Source organism: Bos grunniens, chromosome 1, assembly GCF_055505025.1.
Source record: "Bos grunniens cultivar Pamir isolate PY7600 chromosome 1, Bosgru_T2T1.0, whole genome shotgun sequence".
Classification (NCBI taxonomy): domain Eukaryota; kingdom Metazoa; phylum Chordata; class Mammalia; order Artiodactyla; family Bovidae; genus Bos; species Bos grunniens.
In genome coordinates, this window is record NC_141165.1 from 82,415,529 (window position 1) to 82,437,915 (window position 22,387).

General features: G+C 40.6%; 1 protein-coding gene and 1 long non-coding RNA gene across 3 annotated transcripts in view; one reads left to right on the forward strand and one right to left on the reverse strand.

Annotated features, from left to right (window-relative positions):
* Positions 1–22,387, reverse strand: part of FGF12 (fibroblast growth factor 12) — a 618,054-nt gene that overhangs the window by 396,098 nt on the left and 199,569 nt on the right. Inside the window, exon 1 of one of the 2 annotated variants that reach the window (XM_086319645.1) lies at positions 12,605–13,279. The exons of the other annotated variant lie outside the window; for it this stretch is intronic. Within the exon in view, the coding sequence (XP_086175771.1) occupies positions 12,605–12,695 (91 nt within the window). The 5' untranslated portion in view covers positions 12,696–13,279. Of the gene's footprint in view, positions 1–12,604; positions 13,280–22,387 lie in introns of those variants that run through there. 2 annotated transcript variants of the gene reach the window in all.
* On the forward strand, positions 12,941–21,325 carry LOC147379755 (uncharacterized). The gene is made up of 2 exons (XR_015134009.1): positions 12,941–13,062; positions 18,675–21,325. It is a non-coding gene; the product is annotated as an uncharacterized LOC147379755 (long non-coding RNA).

Consider the following 22,387-nt stretch of genomic DNA (forward strand, 5'->3'; position numbering starts at 1 on the left):
AAAACAAATCATACATGACACCTTTTAAATTGGGCTTCCCAGGTGGCGCTAGTGGTAAAGAACCCGCCTGCCAATGCAGGACATGGGAGAGATGTAGGTTCAATTCCTGGGTTGGGAAAATCCCCTGGAGCACGGCATGGCAACCCATTCTAGTATTTTGGCCTAAAGAATCCCATGGACAGGGGAGTCTGGTGGACTACAGCCCATGGCGTTCCAAGAGTTGGACACAACTGAACCGACTTCATGCACACATGCAGGCATGCGTGCGCCTGGGACACACATCAAAATCATTATAGTTGTTACCCCTGAGGAAGAAGGATGCTGGAATAGTGCTGGGGGTAGTTCTAAGTGATTTTATCGGTAGTGTTTGACTTCTTCAAGAGAATCTGAAATGCATAAGGCATAATGCTAATAATTTGCTCATGTTGAGTCTCAAGTATATTAGTGTTTATTATATTAATCTCTGGCCATTTCTGTATTTTAACCTTAAAAACAAACTACATATATTTTACCTCCTCTTTCTTCTTGTGCCCTCCCAATTCCAATTTTGGTTGAGATAATAGAATCCAGAGTATTGCATCTTGGAAAACAAAATCATAATGATGATCCATGCAGGGCTAGTTAGCCTAATGTAATCTACAGTCAGTATATTTCCAATTTAATGAAAATAAATTAACAATCTATTAGAACTTCAACTGAGCACATGTAAACAAGCACAGAATCAAACAGTAATTATCAGAGAACATAACCTAAAAAAATATGGAGGAGAGTTTGTCTCTACAACATACTTGGCAGTCTCTTCTAGAATAACGACAAGGCTAACTAAGAATGACACACTATAGCTAGGCACTAGACATCACTGGTACCTTAATTAGGGTAATTTTTGCACAGTTATTATCTCCCTTAGTAAGAATGAGTTATTTTAGAACAGGGTTCATGTAGCCATTGACTGGCACATGGTTGGGTCTCAGTAAATCCTGGATGAATAAACATGAAATGAAGACATGTTCCATAATATCTTTGATTTAAACACTAAAAAATATTCAACTGTTTGAGCAATAGGGTGGTAAATGAGGCTGAAGCTTAAAATTCTTGTAACTGGATAGACAGCACTTTAGGGGGATGTTAGTGATTTGTATTCCCTTAGATAAAAATTAGAATTTCCCCTTGTCATAGAAATTCCTTTGTTTTCAAACAGACTACCTTGTCAAGCCTTTCCAACCATACAGATATGTCAACTTCCTAGTCTCTGTCACTATAAAATTGCTTCAACCATTGAAGTAGATGCTTCTATCTGAGCTATATTTCATCAGTAATTTAAATAGGATATATTTTGAACAGAACCAAGTTCATGCAGAGTTAAAGAATTCTCCCCTGCATTTACTGCACAAATTTACTGTGCAATTTGAAAATCATTGTTCATTCTTAGATCTGTCTTATTTGTATAAAGCGTTTGTGAGGCAATATCCTGCAAGACTGATGTGCTCTGCAATCTACTTTGAAAGATACATGGTGGAAAGGTATAACGCTACCTAGACTGATATCCCAGGGACGGGGGAGCCTCGTGGGCTGCTGTCTATGGGGTCGCACAGGGTCGGACACGACTGAAGCGACTTAGCAGCAGCAGCAGCAGCAGACTGATATCTGTTACTCCTCATCTGGCATTATTTAAAATAGAATAACCCAAACATTTGGAAATGTGCTGATTAGTGCCATGATTGCTTCCTCTAGACCAGGAGTGGCCAGAGCATGTCTTACGCTAGGAGTGTTTCTCCTAAAGAACATTCATGCTTCACTCTCAGCCATCCTGCAATAAAACCAATAAGCCTTGGAAGAGGACTGAATTGAATACCCTTATTCTCTCTCTGGAACCTGAAGGAGTAGTTCCTAGTCCTGAGGAAAACAAAGAATATCCATAATGCAGAGGATTAGATGGCATCACCGACTCGATGGACATGAGTTTCAGCAAGCTCCAGGAGCTGGTCATGGACAGGGAAGCCTGGAGTGCTGCAGCCCATGGGGTTGCAAAGAGTCAGACACGACTGAGCGACTGAACTGAACTGAGAGATAGGATAGGAGCTAAACAGAGATGACCAGACAGCTTTCGCAAAGAAGGACACAGCCTATGGACTTTCTGAGCGGTGATAGTTAATGTAAGTCTATAGCTTTCCATTCTTGCAGTGCTCTACACCTCTGATTTCCTCAAGAATTTAGTAAATTATTCTGAAGCCCCACAGTCTGGTTTTCTTTAAACTTTGAAGAGAAGAGTAACAAAGCTCTTGCATCTCAGTGGTTCAGAGTAAAGAATATTGACAGAGATATCAAATGAATACCAGGATATGTTTGTGGAACATGGAAATATTCCTCAATATTTCTGAGAAACTACCTGGTGAGAGAAACATAACAAAGGAATAATAATAATTAAAAAAAAAAAACAGCAATCCACTGAATGAACCTAGCTTCCAGGACTTGAAAATAAATTAAAATGAATTTACTTAATGCTGAGGAGGTCAGGAATTTTTTTCAGTTACACTGATTCTATAGTATTAAAACATAATGTGACATTCAGTTGCTTCCTGTTTTATCTTCTAAATAATCTACCGACACAATAGAGTTAAAACTTGAGCAACTTAAACTATTAAGAATAAGTGTTACTATGTTTAATTCCAAAAATTCAGTTATCAAAAGTCACTTAAAGAATATCATCCAAATTACCTGTCAGAGCCAAATTACTCTGCAATATCACTTTATATTTGTCTCTATGGATGAAATAAAACCCAGAATTTTCCTTAATGTTGTTCAAATTACGATAATTATTAGTTTTAAGAAAACAAATTGGAATCTTTGCAAGTGAAATTGGCTAGATACAGATTCCTATTGCTTTTTACCAGAATAAAGGCCTATCTTGAACAATAAAGAAAATTATAAATATAGATCAAAATTTTAGATATATTCTAAGATTGAGTATGGCACACATTTTTTTTTTTTACCTTAAATTAAGAGAAAGACTAAGACAGGATAAATCACAGACTAACAGCATGCATTTGGTATTTTATAATACCAGGAGGGACAAAAGGCAAGACAAAGAAGAACAGGAAATACTAAATGCCGAGTATCCAGGATTTCACAGGCTAAGAACCCTACAGATACTAATGCATTTAATCTTTAGACCAACCCTATAAAAGCAGAACTATCATTAGGCACCATCTTGAGACATATGAGACACCGGGAACTATCACACAGGGCCAGGAAAATACTATATGGCTGTTAAAAGTGTAAGTTACTTAAGGATATAGGGACATATCAACACCCTTCAAAATAGTTCTGTCTTTGAAAGTTACATGCTATGAGAGTAAATTTTTGCTCCCACTTTTCACATTCACTTTTGGTCCACAAAAGGTTTTTTGGCCTTCTCCAACAAATGGGAAGAGAGTCTATGCCCTTCCATCTACCCTTCTCACTCCATTCCAAGGAAGAGGAAAACTTATCTGATTGCTGAGACTGGGGAGAAAAAAATGGGGCCAGTGAAGCTTAGCCTGTTGTGGGATCTACCTGCTCACAGGCTGGACACATGCTGAGCTGCCAGGTAGGCACAAGTAGCTCAGGACCCAGACCTGACTTTACAGGTAAATGTTGGGAACCAGGTGGTGCAGTAGTAAAGAATCTGCCTGCCAATGCAGGAGACACAGGAGATGTGGGGAAGGAAATGGCAACCCATTCCAGTTTTCTTGCCTGGAGAATCCCATGGACAGAGGATCCAGGCAAGGTACAGTCCATGGGGTCACAAAGAGTCAGACTCGACTGAGCGAACAACACACACAAATAATTAGAAACAATGCAGAAATGCACAAAGTTCAAAAGAATTCTCCTTTCCCACCGTCCCAAAAGTATCTCTCTCCTACTATTAACTGCTTCACTACTTTCTATTGACAGCTGCTTGTAATTCCTCTTAGAAAACAATATTTTCCAAATATTTAGATATGAGTATTTCTTTCCATATTTAGAATAACCATTTAAGTTCATGTGAAAAGAAACAAACAAGGCATATAACTTGTGTGTGATAACTTGTGTTTTTAAAACCCACACACCAAGAAGGGAAGGGGTTATATCAAGGTTATGGTTGTGTAAGTGACTTTCTTATTCTACAGAGACTTTACATTTTCAGTTTCCTGTTATAGAAAAAAACTGCATAATCTAAACATGTATCACTATATAGTTTTTATTATAAAAGGAACATATTTCCATTAAAATTCAAATTCATATAGAAATATGTAAAGCAAAAAGCAAGTCTCTGCCATCAAACTCCCTAAAGGTAACTGCCATTAACAATTTTGAATGCAGACACACACACACACATGCACACACACACACACACACTTGCATAAGTGCACAGATATTTTAAATAGAGATACATTTATAAATTCAAATTTTTTCAGGAGAAAATAAATTTACATAGACATATAAATCTTCACCTGGATAAAGCTTGGTTCTCTAATCTGTATTATATAACTATGAAGAAAAATGCCATTCTGCCTAAACTGTATTGGTGTCTGGAAGCCAAAGGCCAAAACTAGTGATTGATATTCATTTTTCATACCACAACAGTTTAAGAAACTATACCACCAACCTTTCGCATTGTTTTTCACAATTTCCAGGCCATCCCCTTGCACCAGGTTGGCACAAAACATTACTGCCTGGAATTCCCAGTTATTAACCTGGCTCCAGACTGGATAGTTGGAATCAAAGACACATTCACTACCTCCAGTCTGAGTTACTTACGGAGTGCTAAGATGGGCAGGGGATAAGTGCTTCATCACTCTCGTTTTGAGAATGGCTTCATAAAGACTTTATCAATGTTGTCTACCCACATGTTCCTCAGTGCCAAGGTCAGATACTGAGCCAACACAGCGACTCACTGATTCTCAAGTTCCTCCAAGTTAAGCAAATAATTAGTGCTTTAGAGAATGATCCAGCTAGCAACTACCCCTCTCCCCTCAAAAAAGAGATTCATTTTGTGCCACTAAGTTTTATTTAAAGACCATGCAATCGAATCCCAGCTGGCTTCATTGAAGCAGCAACGTGGGCAATCAGTGACACCAACTGCAATGCTATCGTTTCTATAAACAGTAATGAGAGGGGGTAGGATGGTACTAGAAGCTTATGTATAAACAAGAAAGATCATTTCAGCAAGAGAGACTTATCTTCGCAGATTCACAGTATCTTTCTGATATTCACCCTAGGAAATATAAATATCCTGCAACACTTAATGGAATTAGAAATAATATTCGGACATGGCATTCATAACATTGTACAATGAAAATAACATAGTGTAAAGGTAGCAATTTCATAGACTGAACTGTACAAAGGAAAGCTTCATTGTTTCAAGATATTCCAGGGAAATTAAGACAGCAGACCTATAAGTATTCCCAGAATGTCTCTTTCTAACCCTGATACCAGAGAATAAAACTTGCACCTTTCTTAGAAACTGATGTGTTACATCTGGGTGTGAACAAATGGACTTGGGTTGAGGGAGGGACAAAGAAGAGGCATAACACAGATAACTAGGCAGGACATCTGAATATGAGCAGTGATGAGTAGGCTTGAATTGAGTTGTAGGCTAATTCTTTGTAAAAAAAAAATGCTTTTTCATATCTGCTTCTTATTTTTATTCAAACACACTCTTACAATAAAATATACAGAGATACTATTCCTCTCCATTAGAGCCCCCATCTGTCCCACCCAGCAATACCTTTTGAACTCTTAAATGCTTTAACAAGCTCTGGGAGATAAATACAAAACCCAGGAAAAATTAATTATTACTTCCTTGGGATCAGGTAAGAGACTATTAAACTATAATAAACTGATGCTCCCAGGTACTCCACTTTGGGCATGTATCATATACTGCCTAATATGGCAGCTCTTGCTTGTCCTTCTCTCTCTCTCTCTGCTGGGTTTCCTGTGCCAACCACAGAGCCTAGCAGCAATTAGTCCTTAAAGAATGTTTGCTAAATAAAAAAAAAAAATGGAAAGCCCTGAAGTCAGAGACATGTTTCTTTAACTTTCTATCCTAAGATGGATAAAGACAGGAAGAAGGGAGGGGTGCCAGCTGTGGAGGGCTATTTGGCATGACACATACATCCTAGGCTTCCAAAAGTCTGACTTCACTCCACTCTTTTGCTTTACTTAGCCCAAGAGGCAGGCAAATGGACTGCTGCTCCATGACCCAGATGGAGCATTCAGCCCAATCCCTTCACCATAAAGTACTGCCCTGGTTTTCTTCACATGCACACAGCTCTTAATTTATAAGCTGAGAGAAAAACAATTTTATTTGCATTTTCCTTTGTCTGGAAAAACTGCAGCAGAAATGAGAGCTGCCATGTTAGCACTGTTTTTCAAGTAATGCAGCTAGTTTGTTTCCAGGAACTCTGGGGCATTAATAGGTATTACAGTTTCCATACAGCAGAGTAAGTACAAAGGAGCACCTGAGTCCTTAAGCACCTTGCAAATAAAGTACCACTTTGAAAGAATAATCTCAAATATCAATGGAGCTTCACTGCATTTTGGGAAGGGAAGATGAATATCATTTAAGAAGCAATGTACTCACTAGTCTCAGAACAACCACTAACTTACTGCTGCTGCTGCTGCTGCTAAGTCACTTTGGTAGTGTCCGACTCTGTGCGACCCCACAGACGGCAGCCCACCAGGCTCTGCCGTCCCTGGGATTCTCCAGGCAAGAGTACTGGAGTGGGTTGCCATTTCTCCACACTAATTTACTAGATGATGCCAAAACCCCATACTTTGGTACGCTAAACTAATTATTCAAAGATTATGAAAGGAAACCAATACATCAATTCATTATATACTACAGACGGTATCATAGAGAAGTTAAAGTGATTGACTAGAAAGAATCTTAAACTGAGCCCAATAATCCTCCATTAAATTTTATTATGTTAAACTCTACTGCCTTACTACCCATCAGGATATACCAGATAACAAATGACCTTAAAAATCTAAGTTATTTACAAAGAGAAGTTTTTAACTTCTCTAATGTGCTAAATGCCCACCAAGGGTCATACAGTCCTATTACTACAGACACTCAGGGACACAGACTGATGGAACAACCACTACCTTGAACATCATCAGGTCAGAAGTAGAGAGAATTGTGCTCTGGTTATTAAAGCTTCCACTTGGAAGGGAGGTGTGTCACTTCTGCGCATGTTTCCCTAGCTAATGCAAGTCATATGGCCACACCTAAGTTCAGGGGAAGGTGATAATGCCATGCATCCTGCAATGTGCCCAAGAGAAGAACCCAAAATACCGGGTAAACAGTGATAATGCCGACTACATAGGCACTTAGCAAATTGCTTTTTTAAAGTAATGCAAGACAAATGAACTAAGAATAAGCACTAACTTTTTGAATTTAACACTGAAAACATCATGTAAAAACAAAAATCCCTTTGAAAATGAAAGCCATAAAAAAACAATGATCATTTTGTATATTTTATGTTTCACATTCATTTTACCCATTGGAGCAGTATTGAAACAGTGAAGAATTTTAGACTTACAACATAAAAACCTGCTCAAATCAAGATTCTATGACAAAGGTCCATGTAGTCAAAGCTATGGTTTTTCCAATAGTCATGTGAGAGTCAATGTGAGAGATGGACCATAAAGAAGGCTGAGTGCCAAAGAACTGATGCATTCAAACTGTGGTGATGGAGAAGACTCTTGAGAGCCCCAATGGACAACAAGAGATCAAACTAGTCAATCCTAAAGGAAATCAACCCTGAATATTCATTGGAAGGACTGATACTGAAGCTGAAGCTCTAATACTTTGGCTATCTGATGGGAAGAGTCGACTCACTGGAAAAGACCTTGATGCTGGGAAAGATTGAGGGCAGGAGAAGTGGGCAACAGAGGATGAGATGGTTGGATGACATCACCAACTCAATAGACATGAGTTTGAGCAGACTTCGGGAGATGGTGAAAGACAGGGAAGGCTGGCATGCTGAAGGCCATGGGGTAGCAAAGAGTCAGACATGACTGAGTGACTGAACAACAACAGAAAGTAAAGGTATAGTGGAGCTGAAAACAGCTGCATAATACCATCTTTGTAGAGGATCCCTTCCTGGGAAGTGAACCAAAAGCAACAGCCACTTTGCCATGGAACATTCTTTCTTGGATCAGCTGACTGTCCTGTATAGGAGCTAAAGCCTGTACGCCTTAGATACATACTCCCTGATACAACCTGACTCTAAAAGAGCAGTCTCAATTTAGATGTCAGCACTATACTTGAAAGGAAGGGTCTGCCTGGGTTTTGGTTGTGTGTTTTTATTAGGATGGATAAGTGTTTTTGCCTAGTATTTCAATCCTCCATCAAGGCCACTTGATGTGGGTGGACAGTTCAATTTCTAGACATTTGATAATCCTCTACGCTATCAGGCCGGAGAAGGCAATGGCACCCCACTCCAGTACTCTTGCCTGGAAAATCCCATGGACGGAGGAGCCTGGTGGGCTGCAGTCCATGGGGTCGCTAAGAGTCGGACACAACTGAGCGACTTCACTTTCACTTTTCACTTTCATGCATTGGAGAAGGAAATGGCAACCCACTCCAGTGTTCTTGCCTGGAGAATCCCATGGACCGGGGAGCCTGGTGAGCTGCCGTCTATGGGGTCGCACAGAGTCGGACACGACTGACAGGACTTAGCAGCAGCAGCAGCATGCTATCAGGCTGAGGCAGCGCTAATTGACCGATTATTGCAGAGGAGTGATGACTATACACAGAAGGAGAAAAGACTAAGATTTGACTTTCCAGAATTGCCTGGGGTAATAAGACAAGCACATCGCTACCCCTGGCTAGGTGTGCGTGCATGCACACCCACACGCACACACGTTACTACTACCACAGGGACCAACTGCCAAAGTGCTGCTATCCCCTGTCAGGCTGATGCCCACTGGAGCTTTCTCAGGGTCTCCTTTTGAGGCATCAGAATGGTCTTTCCTGGTGAAGTGATGATAAAGCTGTAACCTTAACACCCCTCTTTGATAGAATTCTTCTGCTTTCCTCTCAAGTAGATCTTGAGAGAAATAGAGTAGGCATTAAAGTTCTTGTTTTAATCTCTGAGCTTCCATTTCTTTGTAAAAGTCCCATCTCTAGAGAAAAGTGAATCTGCTTTACTCACCCTTTAAGCTGAAAATATAGTATTTTACCAGGTTAATAAAAATGCCATATACTCTGAGCAGATTTGTTTAAAATTTTAAATGTACTACCTGTCGTTTAACATATAGACTCCCATGAAAACAAAAACAAATAATTTTTATTTTGAGAAATGGAAAAAAAGAATCATAACTGACTGGAAATAGCCTTAAACCATCTATTTAATCTTGTCCAAGATTGTCTTCTATTTGACATTTTATGCTATCTCCATTCTACAGAAGTACAAAGGATTTATAAACTAATATAATGGATAAATTAGACAATGTAATAATATTTGATATTGCAGAAGAAAGACAAGTAATAAAATGTTTTTATTATACTAAGAAGCTCAAGAATTAGTAATAATTATTTTGTATTTTCTTAATGCTACTTATCAAATAAAACGTAAATAGAATATTAAAATATTTATAATTTCAAAAGTTCAACAATCTATCAGGAGAATCTTTTAACCTCTTATAACAAATTATGTTACTTTTTTCCTGTGGCCCTTAATCCCTCAACTGTAAAATGATGGGGCAGAAGTAGCTTGCATAAAACCTTTTACTCCATGTTAACATGGCTCAAAATATTACTGTATTTCTCTTTCGGTAAGTTTAAAAAATTAAAATTGTGTACTCCAGCTCTATTTATATAAATTTGCTCCATGAAAATGTATCTGATGTCTTGACTTCAATTTGCATTCACAAACTGGGCATAACATATCATGCAGAATTGCTCATACTAACAGTAAAAGTCACATGAAAGAAATCACTTTAAAATGGAACACAATAATAATATCTAAAATACACTGAACATGTTATACATGGTAGACTCAAAGTTCTTAGCACAATGCCTGGCATCTAGTAAGAACTCAATAAATCTTTGAAAGTGTGAAATTGTTAGTCACTCAGTCATGTCCCACTCTTTGTGACCCCATGAACTGCAGGCCGCCAGGCTTCTCTGTCCATGGGATTCTCCAGGTCAGAACACTGGAGTGGGTAGCTGTTCCCTTCTCCAGGGGATCTTCCCAACCCAGGGATCAAACCCTGGTCTCCTGCATTGCAGGCAGATTCTTTGAGCCACCAGGGCATTTCCTCCTCCAATGCATGAAAGTGAAAAGTGAAAGTGAAGTCGCTTAGTCGTCTCCGGCTCTTAGCAACCCCATGGACTGCAGCCTACCAGGCTCCTCCGTCCGTGGGATTTTCCAGGCAAGAGTACTGGAGCGGGGTGCCATTGCCTTCTCCCAATAAATCTTTACCTGTTATTAATTCATTTAATCTTTACCACAACTTATGAGGTAAGTACTATTATCAAAGTAATTTACATTTCTGCAAGGTCATGTAAGTTATCCAAGATTATAAATTAATAAAAGCCACAATTCAAACAAAAGCAATACAGTGTCCAGAAACAATCACTTAGCAATTCTGTACATTACCTCCGTCTGGGGAAAGGGTATAAAAGGGACCTTCGTCTTTACTTGTGACTATACCCTTTTACAAAAATTCCTCTAGAGTGACAGTTCCCTAAATAACCAAACACCCCACTAAATCACAATGCATATATAAAGTGCAACAGTTTTCATACGTTCACATGCTAAATCTAGGATTCGGTAAGAAATAGGAAGCAGGCTAGAGCTATCCTTATTCCTACTTTTTTTCAGATGAAAATACTGACTTTGAAAAATCTTCAGTAACTTTATTGAAACTGCTTTATAACTGAGTCTTCTGACTCTAAGTCTCATGATTTTGCAACAACCTATGCTTCTCCATCACACATATTATCACCTCTGTTTGGATCTGTTACCATTTGAAAGACCGATTCTGTATGTAAATGAACATGTTATCTATTTTTATAAGAAGTCTTTATCATACACCATACATACCTTAAAAATTTTCATATCTAGGAAATAAATACCCAAGTTATAGTCTGTTCATGTTTTACTTCATGTAGATAAGGAAAACTGAAATAATATTAACATACATCTCTGTTGGCTTCCTGAAATATGTATTCAAAACATAAAACTTCAACATCAAGCATATTCATTTAGAATATAGCGATTTGATATTTTTCAGCACTTATAAATATGGTGGCAAAAGATGTCTAAATCATCTTCTGAACTGAATAAAAGTCAAGATACTGAGATCTCACTGCTGATTTCATTTCAAAAGTGTATGTTCTCATACTTCACATATAGTTAAAGTATTTAATTAATTCTTTTAGAAGTTTTATTTTTCATTTACAGTGGTGAGGAAGCAGCAAGTCAAAGTTTTAGAAAGGATAAATGAAACCTATATATATTCTAATCTTTCCAAGTATAATCTTCATAGCTCCAGTACAGACTGAAAATAGGTACTTAACCAAATGAATCAGATCCCCCAGAATAACATATGAAGTTTTAAACCTGAAACCTATTATAAAATCATTAAATTTTTGAACGTTAAAGTTACTTGGAATTAATGGACCAAAAATTATTTTACAGAGGCACGTGTTTAGACATAATTAGGAGCACCTTTTCTCTCTCCTCACATCCCGCCCCCATTTTGTAAACAGAAAACCAAAAGACACAAAACTTGGGTTAACATTTGCAAGACTACTAGACAACCCACTTTAAAAAGAACTTACATCATAAAAAAGAGAGAGATGGACAATTCAAAGTGTGGTAAACAGCTCACTTCATCTGCAAGGCTTCGGCAGAAAAGAATCACACTTGGTTGTAGGTTTTTTAGTTCTTTCATTAAAAATTTTAATCGTTTTTTCAATATCGCAGGTCATTAAAAGGGTCTGATTTTCTCCCTTTCTCTTCCTGAGCTTTTCCTGAGGGACCTAGTTGGCTAAACCCAGATCTAATTGGGGCTCTTTTGTTTCACCATCACTTCAAAGATTGCTTGACCTCCAGGGCAAAACATACTCTCTCTGACGATGGCAGTCTGTCTACTTTCCAGACAAAACAAGAACAATAAAAGATAACCTGCCTCGCCAGCCACCTGTTTAAAAGTCCCCTCTCCTGTCGAAAGCATCGGCAACTTCTCAAGAGGAGACTTTGAGCAACTCCAAGTCGCACGCCGCCCTCGCAAGTCACAAGGAGAGAGCCGCGAGGAAGTGCGAAAGCAGGTCACTGGAGGCACCCCTCGGAAAGAGACCCGCGGGATCCAGCTCAGGCGCTGGGCGATAGCCAAAGCGTTCTATACAAGGATGACTTCAGGGATTTAAGAGGAGGGGGAAAAAAAATTTTTTTTCAAAGACAGAACTGGCGACGGGGCCATGATCTCACCCCAGTAAGGAAACGCCTTCCTTCCATCATTTACAGCGCGGATTAAAGGAGCAGAGTAGGTAGCAGAGAGGGGACCAGAAAGAAGGAAGAGGGCTGGGCATCTGCAGGACTGGGGCTAAGGAAAGAACATTTCTCACCACTTAGGCTGCTGCTGGACCTCAGGCTCCTTCCACAGAGACACTGCAGCATATGCACTCCTTTCTTCAAAGAAAGCTCAAGAATCTTCATGGAGAAGCGCGTGTGTGGGGTTGGTCAACTCCCCGCCCACCTCCGCTAATTGTCCAACCAAAAGGCGGCCTGCCTGGGGAAGCCGGGTCCCAAATCCATGGTGCGCGCGTCCCGGGCGCACAGCGGTTCGCACGTCGGCCCGGCCAGAGCCGGGGTTGGAGCGCGGCGGGTGCGGGGCCGGGGCAAGGCTGGGAGGAGGAAGCGCCTCCCGGCTGGGGGCAGCCTCCGGGGGAGCGGGAGGTGCGGCCACACCCCAGCGGTCTCGGCCGTGACACTTTGGGACTTCCCCCAAGGAGGCGGCGGGGCTGCGGGCAGGAGCGCACCGGCCGAGCGGAGGACGTCACCGTGGGTTGGTGCCCCCTTCCAGGTGCGAGCGCCGGGAGGGACGAGGGCGGGATCCCCAAGGGCCCTGGCACCCTGTCAGCTCCTATTCGCGTCGGGCGGTGAGTCCTGGGCGTCCGCCTCCCTGGGTGCCCCCGCCGTGCGGGGCGGCGCGGCGCGGAGCGGAGAGGGGCTCCCAGGGCCGGAAGGCAGCGCTCCCGCGGGCTGCGCGCGGGCTGAGGGCGACTCCGGCGTGGGAATCCGGCGGAAGGGAAGCGCCCGCAGGAAGGGCTGGACCCAGGAGGCTGCCGAGCGTCAGAAGCGACTCCAGGGAACAGGGGGGTGGGGTTGGGGGTGGGGAGGCGGGGATGTGGAATGAAGAAAGCTCTAGGGTTCGGGCGCGCGGAGAGAAGGGGTGCCTAGGCGTGGGCGTCTGACCGATGTTCTGTGACCTTGGGTAAGTCCCATACCACCCTGGGCGTCACTTTTCCCCTCCGTAAAACAGGGCGGGGAAGACGGTGCAGAATAGAGAATTGGCAGCTGCTTGTTGGTCCCCGGGCTTCCCAATCTCCCGGAAAAGCTGAGCACAAGTGCCATGGGAAGGCGGGTGCAGATGGAGTAAGGGGGGCTAGAAGGGAAGGCCAGCGTACAGAGGCCTTCCTGAATGCTGTAAGGAAAGGCAGGTGAGGCGGGAAATCTGAAAACAATAGCAATGTTTTACTTTGTCGCAATATTCTGTCAGGCTCTGTCTCTGCCAATTGGCCCCAAAGATAACCAGCGAGCTTCCTTGGTTCTAAAGGTCTCGATTTCTTTTTCCCCCAGCAGCAACTCCTTTAACTTTCCCTTTTCTTTTCTTTCTGTTTCTTCTCCCTCCCCGCCTTCCTTTTCCTTTCTTCCTTCCTTCCTCCCTCCCTCCGGGCCTCCCTCCCTTCTCAGAGGCTATCAATGCCCTTTTGGAAGTCCGATTAGTGAGGCACCAGGAATGCTGGTGTTGCTACCAGAGTCCATCCTATCTGGAATGTCAAAGTAAGAAGGGACCTTAGAAGATTTACAGCAATACAGCAAGTGGTTAAAAGCACAGACACTGGCAACAAGCAGCTGAAGTGAAAATTCCTATTAACTGTGTGACCTTGAACAAATCTCTTAACTTCTTTGTGCCTCAGTTTCCATATCTCTAAAAGAGTTAATAATACAATAGCATCTACATCTTGTACCTTTATTGAATATTTAAAAAAAAAACTCAATACAAAATAACTACTGTAATAGTGTTAGCAAGTATTATTACATAGCTTCCAACCTGTAGGGTTTTCCATCACTCTCACTTTCCCGTAAATGCCAGCATCCACTCCAGTGTCTACATCTCTGCTTGCACAGTTCAGGTAATAGACTCACCAGCTCCCAGGTAGTTCATTGCACAAAACCTATTCTAAGATTTACCCTGACATTGAGCCAAAAACTTATTTGACTTTCTTTCTACCCATTGCCTCCAGGCTACCTCGCACTAGCTGGTTAGCTCTTCCCAGCAAGAGAGTGAAAAGTGTTTTCATCACCCCTTTGCTCTTTCTCTTCTCTAGGCTGATCCTTCACAGTTCCTGTGGGGTTCCCTGGAGATTGAAGCTTAAGGTTATAGTTGCCTGGAAAAGTTAAGTCTCTTCCTCTTTCCTCTCAAAGGTGATGGAAGAAAGCCAGAACATCAGGAGGGTCTTTTGAGCCCTCAGCCACCACTGGCTCCACATTCTCTTTCAGAATTGAGCTCCAGGCAAGGTCATTTGGGGTGGTTCCAAGAGTCAAACAGATATGTCCAGGCCTACCTTCCCATGGGGCTTCCCTGGTAACTCAGCTGGTAAAGAATCCACCTGCAATGCAGAAGACCCCGGTTCGATTCCTATGTCAGGAAGATCCCCTGGAGAAGGGATAGGCTATCCACTCCAGTATTCTTGGGCTTCCCTAGTGGCTCAGCTGGTAAAGAATCCGCCTGCAATGTGGGAAACCTGAGTTCTATCCTTGCATTGGAAAGATCCCCTGGAGAAGGGAACGGCTATCCACTCCAGTATTCTGGCCTGGAGAATTCCATGGACTCTATAGTCAATGGGGTCTCAAAGAGTTGGACACGACTGAGCAACTTTCACTTTTCACTTTTTTTCACCTTTCCTGGTAGCTCAAGTGGTAATGAATCCACTTGCAATGCAGGAGACCCTGGTTTGATTCCTGGGTCAGGAAGATCCTTGGAGAAGGCATAGGCTACCCACTCTAGTATTCATGGGCTTCTGGTGGCTCAGAGGTAAAGAATCCACCTGCAATACGGGAGACCTGGGTTCTGTCCCTGGGTTGGGAAGATCCCCTGGAGGAGGACATGGCAACCCACTCCAGTATTCTTGCATGGAGAATCCCCATGGACAAAGAAGCCTGGCAGGCTATGGTTCATGTGGTCACAAAGAGTTGGACATGACTGAGTGACTGAGCACACACACACCTTCCAGTCACTCCTTAGTCCCCTTGTTGAGTGCAATCACCCCAGTTCTGTGGGCTCCACAGTCCTGAAAGAATTTGCTAAAGCTAGAGAGGTAATGAGCCTCAGGGCAATCTGGGCCATGGCCCTTGTCGTTCCAATCTCTGCGGAGATTAGTGAGAAACTTGGCTCATCTGGGGATTTTACCCGTAGAAATTCCCCATGGAGGGAGAGATAATTAGCAAAAGGAAAACATCTAAAAATAGTCCTTCCTGCTGCAGCAGAGGCAGAGAGCTTTCCGGTAGAGCTCTTCTGGTCTGGAACCCAGTGCCCAGAGCTATTTTATACTTTAGGAGAGAAAAGCTATTCCTTGAAACGTAGCAAAAGAATGGGAACTTGAGGAAAGCGAGCAAATCACTGTCTGATTTAAAACACCCATAACCTCTGGAGCATCAATTTTAGTGTTCACAATAAACCTCTCTGCCTACCTGGCAAGGTTGTTGCAAGGATTCAGTGAGATGAAACGTGAAAGAGCTTTGGTGATTCTAATTATCATTGAAAGATGGAGTGCTCTTGTCAACTCCCCTGGGTTCTAGGTGCTTCTTGATCGTCTAACATAGTGGCTCTTTTACTTGATTATAGAAAAGCTTTATGTGTGAATCTTTTGTCCCCTCAACAGAACTATAAACTCTTAGAAAACAGGGCAGGAAAGCCAAATCTGTCACAGTTAACATTCAGATGGTCGGCTGTCTTGTTTCAGTGACTGTCACAGTGATTCTTATGGCCAGGTATATTTATCACAGAGAGCAGACCATCATAGTAGTTAAGAAAAAAAAAAAAAAAAAGAACTGGGGAATCACACTTATAGATTTTTGTGTGTGTGTTATTGAACTCTCAAAAGAGTTCAGATTAAACCAAAGAAAACATATAACATTTCAATGCAAAATATTTTCTTACTATATAACATGGATATTTGACCAAAGTAGGTATAAAAGAGAATTGATCAATGGAATTGTATTACTTAGACTTAGCTTTACAAAAAAAATAAAGACTTTTGCCCTTATCAGATTTTCATGTACATGCTTGTTAAAACAGCTGCTAAGGTGACATCCAGTTTCACAGTCTACAGTTAGGCATGTCCATGCAGTCTTCCTAAAGTCTATTGGGCAGATCTTAAGAAGACTGCATTTTTACATATACCATAACATCCAAAAGCAAATAGCTTGCAAATAGCAGTAGCCAGGAAAGAGGCACATTTTAGTCTAACCAAAACTTGGAAATTTTCTACTTTGTGTTATTATTCCATAAAGTGAAGTGACGTGAAGTCGCTCAATCGTGTCTGACTCTTTGCGACCCCGTGGACTGTAGCCTACCAGGCTTCTCCTTCGATGGGATTCTCCAGGCAAGAATACTGGAGTGGGTTACAATTTCCTTCTCCAGGGGATCTTCCCAACCCAGGGATCGAACCCGGGTCTCCCGTATTGGAGGCAGACACTTTAACCTCTGAGCCACCAGGGAAACCCATTATTCCATAAGCAAAAGTCAAATTTTTTACTAGCAATTATACTTTTAATTTTAAATTAAAGACATGTAATAACCAAATTTTAAATTATAGTATCTGTCTCTAATTAAAATTTTTTAAGTTAGATATTCTGTTTTCTTATTGACCTTGGACCAACTCTAGTAATTGACTCACTCGTGTGATTTCAAAATGAAATCATTAATCACTTTCTGAGAGGGATTGGGAAATCTGGTATATAATTATAAGTGAACTTATTTAAATTCTTAGTATCTAAATTTTTCATTTTATAGAGTTATTTACTCACAGTTTGTAAAAGTTAATAATTGTGTGAGGAAGTTCTGAGATTTTTAAGTGGTAATTTATCTAAAATATTTCTGTTCCTATTAAACATTGGAATCTGTTGACTCTTGGCATCAGCTGTTTAATTAATCAGTGTATTTATCTGTTTTGAAGTCTTCATTGAATCAGTAATAGCATACTAAGAATATTGCCAGGCCTGAAAAACTTTTAATGAGTATATTTAGTGGCAAAATGTCTATTAAAAGGAAAGCAACTGTATTTAACAAAGAAACCAAACCAAACCGTAAACTGAAGCATGAAAACCAGTCTGATAGCTAATGTAGTATTTTTGTTCTATGATATATGTCTAGATCACTGACTGCCAGGGTAAAAACTTGGTCTGCATCTCATGTCTTTAGAAATACTCTCAAATCTAGTTTTGATAGGCAAGGCAACTATCAGAGACTGGGTCTTTGTATCTCCCTAAAACTCATATGTTATATTCTCACCCCTAAGGTATTGGGAAGTGGGGTCTTTGGCTAGCTTAACCCTCGTGAATGGAGTTAGTGCCCTTTTGAAAGAGATCCCAGAGAACTTTCTCTCCCCTTTCACTATGTGAAGACACAGAAGACGGCTATCTGTTAGCCAGGAAGCAAGCCCTCACTGCCATTGGATCTGCCAGTGCCTTGATCTTAGACTTCTTAGCCTCTAGAACCGTGAGAAATAAATATTTGTTCTTTAAGCCACCTAATCTATGGTACTTTTGTTACACCAGCCTAAACAAAGATAGCAACAAAATCAATCTTATTAGATGTGACAAAAACAGTCATTGGCACCACACTTATTTTTTAATGACATATGTGGTCCAATTAAGTTAAAATAACTTCTGTTTTCAAAAAAGCAAATGCATGAGTTTTTTGTTATCTTCTTCCTTTTGTTCTTTTTTATTTGTTGTTCTTCTATTTATTCTTTCCCTCTAAATTTTCTATTTTGAAATAGAGACTTACAGAAAAGTTGCAAAATAATAGAGTTCATGCATACTCTTTACCCAGCTTCTCTTAGTATTAACAACTCACATAATCAGTGTACAGTTACCAAAACCAGAAAATGTATACTAGTACCATGCTATCAAATTTACTACTAGCGTTACTGAACTTTCACCATTTTTTTACCCTAATGCCCTTTTTCTGTTTCAGGATCCAGTTAGATTCCACCTTGTACTTCATTGTGAATCCTTAGTCTCCTTCAATCTTCGGGAGTCCCTCAGTCTCTCCTTGTTTTCAGTACTTTGAAACTTCTGATAAATATTGATCAAATGTTTTGTGGAATGTCTTTCAATTTGAGTTCATGTGGTTCCAAATAGGAAAAGGCTCTATATTGACACCCTGCTTACTTAACTTATATGCAGAGTACATCATGAGAAACACTGGGCTGGAAGAAGCACAAGCTGGAATCAAGATTGCCGGGAGAAATATCAATAACCTCAGATATGCAGATGACACCACCCTTATGGCAGAAAGTGAAGAGGAACTCAAAAGCCTCTTGATGAAAGTGAAAGAGGAGAGTGAAAAAGTTGGCTTAAAGCTCAACATTCAGAAAACAAAGATCATGGCATCTGGTCCCATCACTTCATGGCAAATAGATGGGGAAACAGTGGAAACAGTGTCAAACTTTATCTTTTGGGGCTCCAGAATCACTGCAGATGGTGACTGCAGCCATGAAATTAAAAGAGGCTTACTCCTTGGAAGGAAAGTTATGACCAACCTAGATAGCATATTGAAAAGCAGAGACATTACTTTGCCAACAAAGGTCTGTCTAGTCAAGGCTATGGTTTTTCCAGTGGTCATGTATGGATGTGAGAGTTGGACTGGGAAGAAAGCTGAGCGCCAAAGAATTGATGCTTTTGAACTGTGGTGTTGGAGAAGACTCTTGTGAGTCCCTTGGACTGCAAGGAGATCCAACCAGTCCATTCTAAAGGAGATCAGTCCTAGGTGTTCATTGGAAGGAATGGTGCTGAAGCTGAAACTCCAGTACTTTGGCCACCTCATGCGAAGAGTTGACTCATTGGAAAAGACTCTGATGCTGGGAGGGGTTGGGGGCAGGAGGAGAAGGGGACGACAGAGGATGAGATGGCTGGATGGCATCACCAACTCGATGGACCTGAGTTTGAGTGAACTCTGGGAGATGGTGATGGACAGTGAGGCCTGGCGTGCTGATTTTCAGCAAGAATGCTACAGAAGTGATGTTGTATCCTTTTCAGTACATCATTATCAAGAGCTGTGGTAGTGATTGGTAGTTTAGTCGCTAAGTCATGTCCGACTCTTTGAGACCCCATGGACTGTAACCTGCCAGGCTGTTTTGTCTATGAATTTCTCCAGACAAGAATACTAGAGTGGGTTATCATTTCCTTCTCCATTGGATCTTCCCAACCAAGGGATCAAACCCGTGTCTCTTGCACTGCTGGTGGATTTTTTACCAACAGAGCCACCAGAGAAGCCCTATTAAGGGCTGCTGCTGCTGCTAAGTCACTTTTGGACCCCATAGACCACAGCCTACCAGACTCCTCCATCCATGGGATTTTCCAGGCAAGAGTACTGGAGTAGGGTGCCATTGCCTTCTCCCTATTAAGGGCTACATGATGTCAACTAGTGATATTAACATTAATCACTAGGTTAAGATAGTGACTGCTAGGTTTCTATTCTGTCAAGTTGTATTTTATCTTCATTTACAGTTGATAAATATCTTAAGGAAGAAACTCTTAAGCTGTGCTAATACCTTGTTTCTCCTTAAACTTTCATCCACTGATGTTAGCATCCATCGGTGGGTCTTAGCTGTAGTAATTATTACTGAGCTGTTTTCCTAATAGTGGCTTTATATTTTCAAGATTCTTTTCATTGTAATGGAAATTCTTCTGCAAGAGCTGTCCATTCTTTCCCTCTTACTTATTTATTCAATTATTTATTTATTACAGTGTGATCTGAGGAATATTTATCTATAGGTTATAATCTAATGGGCTTCCCTGGTGGCTCAGACAGTAAAGAATCTACCTGCAATGTAAAAGACCAGGGTTCGATCCCTGGGTTGGAAAGATCCCCTGGAGAAGGGAATTGCAACCCACTCCAGTATTCTTCCCTGGAGAATTCCATGGACAGAGGAGCCTAGCTTGCCACAGTCTATGAGATCACAAACAGTTGGACACAACTGAGAGGCTAATACTCATTTTATAATCCAATATTACCATGATTTATTTTGTGACAAATTGTTTCAGCTTTAGCCTTTAGGAGATACTTCTGGTTGGCTCTGGTGTCTTTTTACTAGAAGTTCCTTAATTTTCTTGCATCACAAGATATTCCAAGTTTATCTTTTATCTTCTTTTATTGGAATTAGACTCCAATTAGTCTAATTCTTTTTATTGGAAAATAGTATTTATGAACCAAACTCTGGGTGCTAAGTGTGCCCATTTTTACAGGGGTGTCATTGATCCTAGATTCTCTCAATGGAGAAAGCTAGGAAATATATGCATATAAACAAACCCATACATACACATACAGCATATTTATTTCTGTATATACGTCCCCCTTTAGAGACATCTATATGTAGAAATATCTATGTGTAGATGTATCTATATGGAAATGTATAATAGATAGATATCCATAAATAATAAGTGTAGATATAGATGACTAATATGTATGATTGCAATCCATCATCACGAGTTTCATTTTAGTCTTTGCCCTTTCCTTACTTACAGTGAAAAAATTGTATTATTTACAGTATATTCACTTATTGATTCAACCCTCATATACACTTAAAGTAGTTACATAATTCCTAACCAGAGTAACAGATTTACTACTACAGTACAGTATGTATGCACATTTGTTTGTCTTTAATCTTATGTGGTCAAAATATTATTTTTGATTTGGCTTTTGATAGATTTTTCTTCTCCATTCTCCATTCCCTTCGGTGTAGTTTAGTTATTAATTTGGAATCCAGTTAGATTCATTTGTTTTCTCTTATCTTCTATATTGGTTGATTTTAATTATTAATAAAATTAATTATATTTAATTACTTTCTTATTTGAGTATGTAAAACCTGCTATGTTTTGCTATGGTTCTAAGAGTCAAAGCTACAAAAAAGCATACTCCAATAAGTTTTACACTCTCATCCCTCCTGTCCTATCCCCATTTCCCATTTCCCCTTCTTTCCACTCCTTTTCCAACAACCCCTTATAGGTAACTGATCTCTTTAATTTCTGATATATGTTCCATAGGTTTCTTTTGCACAAAAGGGCATCCACTGTGCTATTTTGTGGCACTTAGGTTATTTTCAATATTTTTCAATTACAAACAGTACTACAATAAATAACGTGTAGCATTTTCATATTACTAGAGGTATATCTTCAAAATAGATTCTAGAAATGAGAATGCTGAGTCAAACACCAAGTATGCAGGTAGTTTTGTTAGCTACTACCAAATTTCCCTTCAGAAGCTTGTGTGAGGGGGGCCAGTCCCTCCCACCAGCACACTGCAGCCCCAGCTATGGCCCTGCCAAACAGGAAGGCTGATGCTTCTCACTTAGGAGACACCCCTTTGAGAATCTGGCTCTGGTGACCAGGAAGGATTGTGCTTCTGAGCCCCACAAGACATCTCCTATAAGGCCATAACTTCAAGAATGTAAGAGGTAGCTGATTTACCTGATATATGGAAACAAGCAGAGAGAAGTAGGAAAAATGCAGAGAAAGTGGAATATGTTCCTGTTGTATTGAAAGAAGACAAAACTTTACCAAAAGAACTACATGAAGATAAGCAGGCTACCTGATAGAGTTCAAAGTAATGGTCACAAAATGCCCACCAAACTCAAAAGAAACTGGATAAACTCCATGAGAACATCAACAAAACATAAGAAAGTACCAAAGTGAAGTGACAATTGAACAGAAAAATACACAACAGCTGATTGGATGAGGTAGAGGGACAAATAAGCATGCTAGAAGATAGCAATAGAACCCATCTAGACAGCAGAATAAAAAAGAATTTAAAAATGTAAAGATATCTTCAGGGATGTTTGTGACATCATCAAACAGGATAATGTTCACATTATAGGGTCCCAGAAGGAGAAGAGAGATAA